This window comes from Halyomorpha halys, unplaced genomic scaffold (assembly GCF_000696795.3).
Source record: "Halyomorpha halys isolate HHAL.00 unplaced genomic scaffold, Hhal_1.1 Scaffold618.1, whole genome shotgun sequence".
Classification (NCBI taxonomy): Eukaryota; Metazoa; Arthropoda; class Insecta; order Hemiptera; family Pentatomidae; genus Halyomorpha; species Halyomorpha halys.
In genome coordinates this window covers 362,827-377,376 of record NW_027106817.1, presented here as the reverse complement: position 1 = coordinate 377,376, position 14,550 = coordinate 362,827, and the positions used below count along the sequence as shown (strand labels likewise).

The following is a 14,550-nucleotide window of genomic DNA, read 5'->3' as shown; positions in this document are numbered from 1 at the left end:
TTAGTACATATATTTATTCACTTCTTGGACGTTCTGGGAATATTGTGTCCTCTCAACCATTATATAATTCACTGTTTTTTTACTAAATAACACATTTAATATCTTCAAATTATCTCTATAATATAATAAATTTTAATTTCATAACAGTAACAATGCTCCTTGGTCCATGATTTAGAACATATTTTTGTTTTTATCTTTATGGAATTTACAACTGTACATAATTATACATTTAGTAAATTTAATGTAAATTATTATGGAGTGATACAGGCGTGTAGAGAAACTACCCATTGGTAGCACTATAATGACGTTTTTACATTAGTAGGTCTCGTGGCATTCTTCTTTTCAGGCGCCTCGGAGGATTGTCAGGAATGGAAGAGGAAGCAAAGTTAGAAACTAGGGGCTTGAGTGGTCAGGGAGTTTATAATAGAAGGAATGATATCTGGTTCGGAGGGGGAAAAAAGTCCAAAAAAATAATAAATATTCTTTTTTTTTTTTCTTTTTTTTCGGCCAAGACTCCCATTGGAGTCTTATACTGACTGCCTAACCATGGTTAGGGGTCAAAGTTCTTCATTTTGTGGGACCGCCACTCAATGAAAAAAGTCAACGTCCAAGGCCGGATTCAAACCGGCACCACCAATAGACATCAATTTAGTAAGACTGTCTTAACCTCTGAGCTATGGGTGGCCCAATAATAAATATACTAATAAATTACTAAGAAAATATAGATATGTATTTATAGTTGACCGTAAAAATTTAAATATAAGAAGATGGTTAGGGTTGCGGTCAAAAAAAGAACAAATAGTTTTAAACGATTTTAATGTCCGACGTTTCGCCCCACTTTGCAGGGCTTCATCAGGGCTGTTCAAAGCGAAAAGTTTGGGGTTCAACCTTTCGCTTTGAACAGCCCTCCCTGATGAAGCCTTATAGGGGCGAAACGACGGACATCAAAATAGTTTTAAACTATTTGTTCTTTTCTTGACCGCAACCCTGACCATCTTCTTATATTTACTAAGAAAATGGTATGTTTATTCTAAAATTGTTGTCCTTAAGAAAATTATAATCTTATTTAAATATCATTTTAACTACTTTTAGTAACAGTCACCGGAAAAAAAAAATCTTAAACACACCAATGCTCTTCGTCGGGAGTTACATCCTGTAACTTGTTTTATTAGTCGAATTTTCGTTGAACCAAAATGTTCTTTCCCTTTAATGTTCTCCACTTCTAACAGCACCTCCTCAAATAGTCTTTAGTTGATTAGTTGTATTCTGGTGACGACGTTTCTCAAACTCTAGAAGTAACACCTACTTAAAGCGCTTTCGAAAGTACCTGCCTGCAGTGACCCGGTGTTAATGAATTTCAAATCTCTCAGGACCCTCGGTGATGCAACTCTTTTTACGTGGGAGAAGCTTTCTCGTTGAGACCAGTTTCGAAATTCCAAATCTGATCTGGCCTAAAGCCTACATCTTTTCATTCCTTGCTCAAGTGCACCTGAGTTCAACATGCAGATGTTAAGTTTATCTCTTAAGGATTTCATATGTATAAAGTAATAAGTATTACTCATTTAAGAAATTATACTGGAGAGGGAAAATGTAATGCATTTCAATCCTAAAGATACATTTTCACGTGAAAGATTCCTGTCGCACAAGTAATATCATGGCAGTGCTTGTTTGCGCACAACCTAACCTCACTAATAGTTCAACGTAGTGAATGGATGATAAAAACCTATGAACAAATTCAACTGTATCCATGAAAATAACAAATAGGAAAAAACACGTTTATATAGTATATATCAAGTTGGTGTTAAGAGCTTATAACTTCCAACAGTTCACTTTCAAGGCGTCTACATGTGCTTGTTAGATTTCGCGCACGTACAGTTCATAGTACTACCAACTGTCGACGGAAAATATAATTTACACAATCATGTTGGTGGCTATAGTGACTATCACTATTACCGTCAATGAAGAACTCGGGCTTAAATAATAAAGGTGAAGGCAAGGTGGAATCTGGAAAGGGTATGACCCTTTAAAAAACCACTTTAATTAACACTTACTAGAATCGGATTTTCACTGCTTACTCGAACGCGGTAGTGTCTTCTTACTATTGCTTATTACTAGGATAGAGCTTTGTATACTTAAGTTTTTTTTTAATGTAACTTTATCAGAACATATAGTGCTCAATGAGGGAACTATGAAGTTATACACTTTAGTAACAAGGAAATAGATGATATCGTGGGTACTGTTCGATCGAACAACATAAATATTTTAGGGCAGGCTTATTGGAGGGGAAGTTACTGTTTCTAAATGTACTACGCCATGATATTTTGTTTATAAAGTAGAAAAAAATTATTTACGGAAAATGCTAATATTGGTATCGATTCATCGATTACCAACCCATCGAAAGAGAGCAATGTTATTATTGGAATGCTATGAATTTAATTTATAGGTAGATTGATGAATAAAAGAAAAATAGAATAATTAAAGTAAATAATTTTACAGACAGAAAATTTATAAAAATAAAGCAATTGAAGAAGTGGAAAATAAAACGTATGTATTGGTAATTGAATATGTAAATAAAATAACATAATTAAGGAAATAAAAATATAAAGTTATATAATGCAAAGACACAAAGAAATATGAATATTTTAATTTAACAATTAATGTTACGGGGGGAAAAAAATAAAAAGAAAAAAAGTATATGTAACTAATGAAATATATAAGAACAATACTAAAATAAAGAAACAGAATATAAGAATATTCTGTTTTTACATTCTCCCACCCGTCCAAAATGATTTGTAGTATTGAAATATGTTCAGAACTCAAGATATTTCCCTCTGGATGATCTTTTTGAAAATTAATATGAATATTTTAATTTAACAATTAATGTTATAGGGGAAAAAAAATAAAGAGAAAGAAAATATATGTAACTAATGAAATATGTAAGTACAATGCTAGAATAAAGAAACAGAATATAAAGTTAAGTAAGACCAAAGAAGTGATTAGAAAATATGACAATATGTTGTGAACGTAACTAAGGTAAGGAAAAATGAGAAAAGAAAGATGAGTATTTCTGTTTTTTCATTCTCCCACCCGTCCAAAATGATTTGTAGTATTGAAATATGTTCAGAACTCAAGATATTTCCCTATGGATGATCTTTTTGAAAATTTTAATTGTTTTTCGATTAAAATCAAATATTTATCTGAAGAACCATTTGGATTTTCCAGGGTTTGTTTTGATTTATTAAAATTATTGGTGATTCATAGGTTTTAATAGATAGGTTTTTAAGGTGAAAATTATATTTAAAATAATAAAGGCTTAGGTAACCCGAAGGTTTATATTGATCTTTTGGCTTCCTTGATTCACTTGTTTTTTTTCTTCTCTCTTATCTTTTGTGTTTTTTTGTTGTTGTTTTTTTTTTTTTTTTTTGTTTTTCTATTTTTCTCTGTTTTTTGTTTTTTTATAAAGAAAAAAAAGAAGACGAGATGACGCGAGCAGACTGTCCTTTCTAATAAAATAGGGTTGACAACTCTATCCACATAGCAAAGAGTATTCAGAGATTAAAAACAACAACAAAAGCAGTGTTTTTTTCTCTCATTCATTTTCTAACTTGGTTTCAGATTTTGTTCTATATAATTCGTCTCTTCAAAATGAATCTTCTTGTCTCCTGTTATTCATCTAAGATTTTATCAACAATGTCCAGGGAATTTTGAATGGGAATTCCTTCATCGATAACGCCTTCTATGATAAAGCTTCTGAAAGTGTTCTTTTGCAGTGTTGCTCGATCTGTGATATTCGATAATTTTTTACAATTTTTGATGATTTTCATCCTTTCGAATGATCTACAAATTTCTTGTGGAATTGATGCTTGAGTTCTCATGTTTACTAATTCGAAATTTGACTTTTGCAAATATAAAAGATACATAAAATCGACAAAGTAGGAATTAACAACCCTTAATTACTAAAAACAGCAGAAAATAAAGTAAAAGCCTCTTTATAACAAATGGATACCCTCATAAAGTGGTTTGCCTATCACTAACACTGACATAACCTAAAGCCCAAGGAACCTATAGAAAAAGATGCTGTAGAAGATTCGTATGTTCATTGTAGTTTATTGGTTGAAGAAATTTTTGTTAAAAAAAAAAAATGTTAGTTTTATTGCAGGAAATGACCAGGCAGACAATAAAGTTTCGAAACACCGTCTCAATATAGTTGTCCTATTGACTGAACCTATAAAAGTTATATATAAGATAGTTAGGTGGAGAAGATGGTCCGGAGGGGAGGGGGGTGTGGTCAGCAAAAAAACACAAATAATCAAATAATTATTTATTCCTGCCTACGTTTCTACCCGAGTTTCAGGTCTTCATCAGGGCTATAAAACAAAAATAGGTAACAACCATCATTCAGAGAAACATAAAATTGAAAAGAAATAATAAACTAACAAATTTGGAAGTATACATAACAATTTCTCCATTTATTAATCTACGGTTAACTACACTTCATTATAAAGTAGTTAGGTATATAATCCTAAACAAATTTATATTATTAAGTTATAAAAAAAGTTATTTATATATTTATTGTAGGATGTAGTTTTCATATTTCCGGTCTATCTATTACTACTTAGGTATATTTGAATATTGTATCAATATATTGAATAGAGCCCTTTTTTTCACTTCCTTAATTGGGAGGGGTCTCAGGAATTTTATCTAAGACAGGAAATTCTACTTTCACACTTGTTTGACACCCTGTGTTGTGTATATTTGGAAGATATGTTTTATTTGTTTTTTATTAGCAGAGGAAGGAAACCGGGATATGAGAAGGAACGTGCCGGTAATCATGGAAGTGGGAGAGATTTCAGTTCCGCGGAAAAACTAATGGAGGCCGCAAAGACAGTTCAAAGAACTGACTCATATCGAATAAGAGCTTCCGGGAACTCTGAGCAAGAATTGTGTTTTTGTTAATGTCAGGAAATGGCTCTTGATAATTGTCTCTATTATTTTTTTTTTTCATAAGCGATTATTTTAGATCAGTATTACGCTTCCAATAATAGATAATGACGTAAAAGAGAGGATCCTTATAATTCTGATTAAACAGTCATAGTTTTTATTTTGTGATTTCATTTCTGATTTTTTTTTTTTTTTGTGTAATTTCTCTCCGGAATTTTTTATTGTCGTTACGCCAGTTCTCGCGTAGTACTTCATCAAATCTTATTAGTCCAAGAAGCATTAAAGAAAAAAAAGGAGTTATTTCACCTCAATGTTTTATTACTTTGTTGAAATCTATGTCCGCCTTTTTTTCTATTATTTTTTTTCTCGCCCTTTTATTAATTTTTATTATTTCAACAAAAACATTTGTATAAGAAATAATACATAGTACACAATGAACATAGATGTCCTTTCTTGTAATAAATGTATGTCTGCCCTCCATGGTAGCCTTTCTTATCTGACTTTTCAAACAGACAATTATAGCGAGTAGATAGGTCAAAGTGTCACAATTCCACAGGTTTTCGACATGTCACAATGTTACGAGAGGAGATTGTAACACAAAAAATACCATCCTTCCCGGCCGGACCCGCCCTACTAAAACCTCCAGGGAGCGACAGTCCTATATAACTTTGAAATAATTGCTTTAAACGAGAAGAGTAGACTTAAGATACGCTGTTTTCCAATTTCAGGCGTTGTTTAAATATTGCTCGATCCTAAAGTCTCCTTTTCCCGTTTTGAGAAAATACTTCAAAATTCATATAGGTCCATCGCTCTCTTGGGGTCTTAGTGGGTGGGGCGGGTCTGTCGGGAAGGATGTCCAAGGCAATATTTCACTGGTATACATGTATCATATTATATATATACATTCAACAATTATAAAGTTACTAATCACAATTAATGGATTTGCCTGTTCCAGAAGGTTTAAAAAAATAATTTTCAAGTTCTTTTAAGTAAAATAAAATTGTGCTTTATATTGGGAAATTTCATAGAAACTACTACTCCTACGAAAAGGCTGATTATAAACTACTCACAGTGAATTAAACAAGCTTTAATTAGTGTGCTAATAGATATTTTTATCTCTAATAGTTCCTGATACATAGTTTTCATAAATCAAAAGTTTTGGCCAATCAGCTAGAAATCAACATTTTGTGAATTTATTTTGGCGGATGATATCTTGGCAACTGATACTCCTACGAAGATAAACGTGACGAACTACTTAGTAGTAATTCAACTGGATTCAATTTGAGTGTTCATAGACATCTTTAAAACTACCTGATATATAGTTTTTCATAAACCAAAGATGTTTTCCGAACAACTAGGAACAGTTTGTGAATTAATTTTGCTAAGATTCTGAAAACTACTGCTGCTACGAAACTACTTCATTGGTAATACTAATTAGGCACATTTAGATTTATGTTCTTCCGCTTATTTTGCATGTGATGTGTTCTATTTCACGCTAGTTCACCTCCTCTGTCGTACACTATTTATTGGCTCGTACTCGTTAGGACTTACATTTCCCTTCGTGACTGGCAGCTCGAATCCTGCAGAACAAAGTTTCCTTCCTGTAAGGAACTCACCTGTATGAACACACATTTTTGAGGCCTTGTATAGCGTACCTCATATATTCAATTAAGAGTCTGAACCATCACCACCTTGCAGAACCACTCCGACAGTACACTCAACTAGCTTCAATTTGATTTCTAATAGGCGTCAAATATCTCTCGAGATATAGTTTTCTCAAACTAACTCCACTGACTATCGATTTTTCGTCATTTCGTTGTTAAATGTTGCTTTTTACAAAAGTATGTTTAAAATTTACTCTGGTTTAAATGAAAAATGATGTTCTATTTGGTAATTTTAATGATATGGTGCTCAGAATGAAAAATTAATTTTTTAACCGTCTTAAAACAGTCGCCATTTTTTATTCCCCCTAACTATATTTGGCAGACGTATCAATTATGACTGGTAACTATATACAATTTTCATTAAAGTAAAAAGAAAAAAATGGAGTGAAATGACTAATTATATATGATAGATAGACAAGATATGTTATGTAATTTAATTTACGGTAGGAAAGACTGAAAACAGTCTAGATACTCACAAATAATAGCAAACAAATGTATTTACACGGGTGTTATTGTGTCTATTTAGACACTATGTGTTGTGCAATGTAGTACTACCGAACCATGAGAATTATTCCTTAGTTAATTCCTACGGTCTGATTTCCTTAGTATTATAGTGACTAGAGGAAAGAAATATACAATGTTGATACAAATATACAACAATTACAATATACATACAAGTTTATTTCATGGTGGCGAGATGTACCCTCGTCAAGGGTGCTGGTATATTGAGTGCGCTAAATTAATCATGAAACCATTAGCATTTTCAAAACTAACCATTTTCAAATTGAGATTTACCTTTTCTTTGATAATAACACTGTTATATATTTATATTCTATTAATAATCTATTTTAGAGAAATTTTAAAAAACATTTCAGACCACTTGGTATATGGGACGTGCCCCGACCTAAAAGGTGCTTTGTTTACCTTTTAACGCACAGGTTTTTTGAAGAAAAAGACGGCCAAAAAAATCAATTAAAAAAATACAATTTAGAACATTATTTTGGCAAACAAATTTAAAAAACACAAAAAATAGTCAAATTTTTAATTTTTAATTTTAGATATTGGTCATTATACCTAGCTCCTTATATAAACATAGGGTAAAGCTATATATAGAGATATATTACATAGAATAAATCATTGTTACTTATTTTATTATTATCACATTGTTATTTTCAATTCTCGATTATATTCAAGCGTTAAAAGATATAGCAGCTTAAAATACAACGCCACTTGAATTAACTCGAACGTACAAGTTAAGGAGTTAATCAGGGATCGGTCATTAAGGAACTGTTACTTGAAATTTTTAGTTTTTATTTAGGTTGTAATATGACATATTATAATATATTGGGCTATCTATCTGGACTAACATGTACACTATAAACACCGGCAGTCCCATATTGGACTTCGAAGGTTTCATACGATAATAGCTCTCATATTTGATTACTTAAATAAAACAAACAAGTACGAATATATATTTTACAAATTTGGTATTTCACTTTTTTATTACAACTATTAATATTACTTTCTGTTATCGATTTTTTTTTAAAACATTTTATTTATTTCATTTATTAATATTAATTATTGCTATCATATCAGCTGATATAACCTGTTATGGAAAATAATGATAATAGAAATGTTTTCGTGATTAAAAGTCACAATGCATAGACAAAATCACCATCAATGTAGATTGCCTTATATATTAGAGAAAAATTAAGGCAAAATCCAACTTTTTTTTGTTATCTAATTATGAGTAATGACCAAATCCCAGCTTTCCTTCATTGTGATTATAATGCGATTGTAATATCACATGTTATGAGTCACATTGGCATAAATAAATGAAGTATGTAATCGGTATATAAATAAATTTTTGTTGCCATCACCATCTATATTGCATATTGACTAAACGAGCTTCAAATCCTTTTATTCCACTAATTCTTGTCCCCCTCCCCCTATTATTCCCTTAAATGTTTGGAGACATTTTAATATAAATTTTGCTTGATTTACTCCAGATGAGCCACCTTATTTTCTTCGGGCTATATTGATATTCACTTGTAGTTGTGTTAAAATTAAATTTAAGATTTAAGTATCAAATTTTTATTATGACGTTTCTGTTTCAGGCGGTAAAAAAATTTATTGAGTCAGTCAATCGGACGCGGAAACGGCGTCCGGCGCTAAATTGGAGAACGGCGGTGAAATTCCTTTGCGCCCGTAAGTGGGACGTGAGCCGGGCGGTGGCCCTCTACGACCAGCACGAGATCACCAGGATCAGGGAGGGCCTCGTCGACCTAGACCCTGACAAGGAGCCCCTCAAGAGTGAGCTGGACACCGGCAAGTTCACCATCCTTGTAAGTCTCACTTAAACCTTCTTTCTATAGAAGGATCTCCTTTAAAAAAAAAAAAAATGAATAAATACAAAATTTCTTATTTAATATTTAAATAGTTTTAAAGGCTAAACATTTTTTTACATTAACATGATGTCATTCGATGCATTTTTTGATCATACCATATCTGTTGCTGTCAAGTAGTCTTAGAGTCCTACTAGATAAAGTCACCACCCGTATGGAATCACCTCGACATCCTAAAATTGCTTGCAAGAGGCAACAAGTTTACTCTAAAGTGAACTCCAGGACTGTAGGGAAGAGAGAGCTGATGAAGAAGCAAGAGAGGCTTCAAATTATAACATTAGCATACTATCATACGGTAGTTTATCTATTAGTGTAAAAAGAAATGAGATTGAATCCTTGAAAACAGAGAAGGATATATATTTTGCTACAAAACCTGTTATGAACCAATCTAAACTTTTCATAAATGGGTTAAAGGAAAAAGCAAAATTTTACTTAAACTTGGAAAAGAGCGATTTTCGAACAATATTCTCCTTTAAAATATCATTTGAAGAAGATAAAAGCACTAAGATTCCATATGTCATCTGTGTGTAGAGGGTGAAGAAAAGGCTGAGTGTGTTCTGTGTGAATGTGAATCCATTCCCTTAACAGATTACAATACTTAAATAAGGTAATAATTAAACCTAAAGACATCACAAAGAACATCAGAAACAACACAAAATATCTAATGGGTTTCGTTAGGAGCATGAGAATGGGGTATTGCCTGAAAAACTTATTGTTTTTCACAGAATCTGAAGCACCAATATTAATTCTTTGCTACTTAAAGTTATTTACCCATGGTATATACCAAGATTGAAGCAGGTATATTAAAAATACAACAAGTGCATGTTTGAGAAGTGATATGTTATTGGTTGGAAACAGCTTTTTTTTTTTTATATCTAACCTTGTGAAATGGAATCATTTCATCATGTTTCATTACTTTGGCTTTGATTTCAGAATACACAATAATTACTAATCCATAATGAATAGTTAAGGGTAAGTCTGTCTCTCTTGTGGAATTTGATTTTCCATTATCAAATTCATTTACATGGCTCAGTTACAAATATTTTTATGTAACCCTTAGTTATTCTCTTACCTCTATTGGAATTACTGGCAATGAAAATGCTGTACAATGTAGAAAAATATCACCTTACTCAAAATCACTTACTGGAGTGAGTCAGAATCTGAAAGATTAAAATAAATATAAAATAAAATATTAGAGAAGTTAACAAAGGAATAGCCTGGCTTCAGATATCACTGTCTGTTTCCAGATTGTCTACTTTGCACGATCCCTTAGAAACATTTTTTTTTTATAATCCTCTACCTGACATTTCAGTCATATAGCATTCTCTAGTGAAGTATTTTGTTGAAATATGTATGTCACTGCTGCCAATAAGTAATGATTTTCTCCAATTACTAATGGTTTTCTTATTTTCCAACTCATGGGACAAGATCATAATTTCAGGAACAATAGAGTTCCTTGATTCATGGTGCAGCCAAGTGCTCGATTGTGCACCTTATTCATCATCCATCTGGTTTCCCATCATCAGTCCATCTAGCCTTCCTAATCTCATGCCTGGTCATGTGGCCGATCTTCTTCTCTTGGTGGATTGTCGAACTTCTGTCGTTGAGCCCTTCCTGTGGTACAGTGTGCAATATTCACCACTGCTTAGAAACCTATCTGCATTAGAACAGTAGGGCGCAGACCGACCTTTTTGCTAACAGCAGCTAAGCTGGAAGATTCCTACATATGCTATCACCAGTTCTTAGAGGAACCACTTCATGATTAGTGTGGATGGCTTGATTTAAAAAAAAAATAGTGAGGGAGGTCTGAGCCAGTAACATTAATTGTAAAGTTGAACATGGGCATTAAACTCTCAGTTCTGAGAAGGATTCAAGTTAAATATAGGAATTTTGAGACAACCCAGTTGGTACGTAAGGATTCTTACTCTTAGCTTTGAGTTTGATACCAGCTATAGCAGAAAATCTTTGATTGGCTATTGTAGTGCTCATTCAAACTATAATAAGCGGGTAATCTGACCCTTCAATATGTTGTAAAAAAAAAACATAGTGATCGAGCGTGAATGCTGATCTGATATTACTGGATGTCAATTTAATTTTTAGCTACATAATTAAATTGATTTGATTTTTTATTTATTTTCTAACAGTTATTGTTTATTTTAGCCCACAAGAGATTCAACGGGTGCTGCAATAGCTGTGTTCACTGCCAGAATACATTGTCCACAGACATCATCCCATCAAACAACTCTTCAGGTCTGAATCCAACTTTTATTGCTAGCTATACTAACTGGTTTATTAATGGTTTTCTTAGGTTTATTAAACATTCCTACATTTCTCTATAACTGTGTATAATTTTGAATATATTGTTATGAAGTCATACAATGTCCATGTTGATTCTCTTTTTAGTTCCTACTAAACCAAATTCTTGTCATCTTATTTCCATCTACCATATTTCATTTTTATTATTATTAAGTAATAGCAGCTATTATTTAAGGTTCATTTTGATTTTAACTAGTGATTGATCAAACTTAAATGCTACTTCTCATAATATATTATGTCAATTAGTTTTATACTTACCCATTGTTTCTGTTTTTATAATGATGGAACATTCAACCATTGGTCAGTTAGATCAATGGCAATAACTGATCAAATGAGAAAGCATTGAAGAAGGTAAAGTTAGTTCAGCTGTCTTCCATGACATAACTCAGGCATTCGACAAATTTTGACAATAAGGCTTACTATAACCCTTTCCAGACAGTATACTCTTCTCTTTAGGACTGAACCCGGTTGTTGAATGTCTTTAGTATTTTATCCTTATGTTTTTATCTATTACAATTTAATAAATGTATTTTTAACAATAATTTGTATATTGTTTTGTTAAAAAAAAAAGAAGTTCTTGCCTGAAAAACCTTTAATTATGGAAATCTTTGTTATTTTTTCAATATTATATATTTTATTAAAAAAAGAACAAAAAATCAATTAAAGATTTGATTCACCACAAGGATTAAAACATTGGGAATTGGTTCCATTAAAAGAATAAAATGTATCATCTCTGATTCATACCTGAATTAGTAGAGTTTACAAAAAAAAAAAAAATCAGTTATTATAATTATTATTAGTGATTAATGTATTGAGTTTATTATTATTAAAAATATAATTTACTCCTTATAAATACAATTTACCTGCTTTATAATTTACTATTCAGGTTGTTTCAACCTTTTATGTAGGAAATAGGATTTTTTCATCCATAAAAGTCGTCAGTTTTTTTTTTTTTTTTTTTTGTGAAAAGACAAAACTATGGAAAATTATTTTCAATTTCTTTTTTTCTTAAATTGTTGTTACTGTTTCTCATACTTTTGAGACATATATTTTTTTATGAGTTAGGTTGTACACTCTGTAGATTTTCTGTAAAAAAAAAATTTTATCGTATAGAATCAATATTTTTTATAATATAAATGTTAAATTAATTTTAAATGTTTAGCTGACTAATTAAACCAATGTATGATTTTAGGGTTTAGTTTATCAGCTAGATGTAGCTCTAGAAAGTGTGGAAACGCAACGAGCAGGAATAGTTTTTATATATGATATGTCAGATTCAAAATATTCTCATTTTGACTACGATCTCAGCCAAAAAATTTTAACTCTGCTAAAGGTAAGTATTTCCAATATTTCTCAACTATTGTGTCCAAAACATTTAAAATCAACTTATGTTCTCTTATTTTCATTTTTTGCTTAACTGATGAGTGTTGTTTCTGAAATCTTCTTCATTAAATAAATTATTTTATGTTTTAACCACAAAAGTTGGTGTCAGTATTAAAATAGTTCTCTGATGTGTTACTATGTACAGTCAACTCAGTAATTTGTCATTTGATTGTTTTTCCCAGTCCTTAGGAAAACAATCGATAAGTTTTTAAAAAAAAAAATCAATACATTTTGATTTCCTTTTAGTCATTTGAAGTTGTAGCAAGGACATATTTCTTTTCGTTTCAAACTTTAATTCAGGACTCCCTCACTCTCTATAATTTGAAGTCTTCCGAATTTTCAACCTTTTTTTTCCCCCCCATGAATGAAACAGATGATTTTGTAGTCTGTTTTCATACTGTGTCTAATTAAAACCCTATTTTTCGAATCTGTGAAATTAAAATGAGCTCTAGGTAGGTTTTTCAAATTTTTATTGTTAATTTTGTTATTAAAGAACAATCAAGCTCTCTTAATGGAACGAAAGGTTGATATGGTAACACAATTATTATCAAACAGAAATAATTATTGAGAAACTTACAGGGTATAGGGAAGGGAGGTTATACTTGTGGCATGCCTCAATGAGGGGTACGTTTGTTTGTGGTATGCGTAGTAAAAGGTAAGGCAACCCTTATTTTGATTCATTGTTGCAATATTCAAATAGAATTTATTAAACTTTACAGAAATGATATTATGTAAATATTATTAAATTAGTGTCATTTTATTTTTAAATCTCATTTACATATATGTTTAGTATTATCTCACTATTATACTAGTAAAATTTTATTTCATAATATAAAATTTATTGCTAAATAGAGCCTTGATTATTATTTGTTGTATTGATATTATCTTACACTATCCTTTTGTCAAATTTACCATAAAACAGGATTTACAAACCAGAATGCTTACTTTTTTTTTACATAGAAGTATTAGGATGTGAGTTGTACTCTAAAGTACTTTAGAGTACTTCTGGAACATGGACTGTAAATATAGTAATCAGTTAAATAATCTTTTTAAGAATGTATATTAATTTAATATCTTGATTGTCCCTTAATTAAGTCCACAATTGAGAATCGGTCTTAGAAAATTTCTACATTTATATTTTTTTCAGATTATAAATGAAATGTATCATTATTTGTTTTATTTTTGCCATTTATTGTTTATTGTTTTTGGACGAGTGGGGTGATTCGTATGTAGTAAGGCACTGTGCTACTAACTCCTAGGACGACCCGGGTTCAAATCCTACTGTTGCACAGAATTATTTATTTTGTTGCTCTAGCCCTGTAAGGAATCCTGTGGGTTTGGTGAGCTCTCATAAAGTGGGTACCCTTAATTAGGGAAAAATCTTGCGGTTGAGCGTGATCATAAACAAATCATCTCCTTCCACAACTGTGTTCAAGTCTCAGTACTTCCTTACAAAGTACTGAACCCTAATCCTAATGGGTAATCCTAATAATAATAATGGGTAATACTAATCCTTCATGGGTGGTAGTGGTAAAGATTTTAATTTTATATTGTTTAAAAAATAAAATAACAGCTACTCATTATTAATTGTTGTTTAAAACTCATATCATTTATGGAAGTCATTGTAGAATAACCTGTAAATTGATTTACTGTAAAATACGGTATCATTCTTGCTTGTAGTTCTTTAATAATTTCTAAAATTGTTATTGCATTTATATAATCTTATTTATTAACTTATGTTTTTAATAGGTTGATTACTATCATTTTTTATATATAGGAAGATGGTCAGGGTTGCGGTCAATAGTGAAACAAAAATAGTTTACAACTATTTATTTTCCAAC

The 14,550-nt window shown here is 31.1% G+C and overlaps 1 protein-coding gene across 2 annotated transcripts in view; it reads left to right on the top strand.

The window, feature by feature from the left end:
* Ptpmeg2 (Protein tyrosine phosphatase Meg2) overlaps positions 1–14,550 on the top strand; it is an 84,645-nt gene that overhangs the window by 37,459 nt on the left and 32,636 nt on the right. Inside the window, exons 2-4 of one of the 2 annotated variants that reach the window (XM_067045110.1) lie at positions 8,723–8,950; positions 11,171–11,260; positions 12,519–12,659. In XM_067045110.1, coding sequence (XP_066901211.1) covers positions 8,723–8,950; positions 11,171–11,260; positions 12,519–12,659 — 459 coding nt within the window. The remainder of the gene's footprint in view (positions 1–8,722; positions 8,951–11,170; positions 11,261–12,518; positions 12,660–14,550) is intronic. The other variant, XM_067045111.1, reaches the window with a different exon arrangement.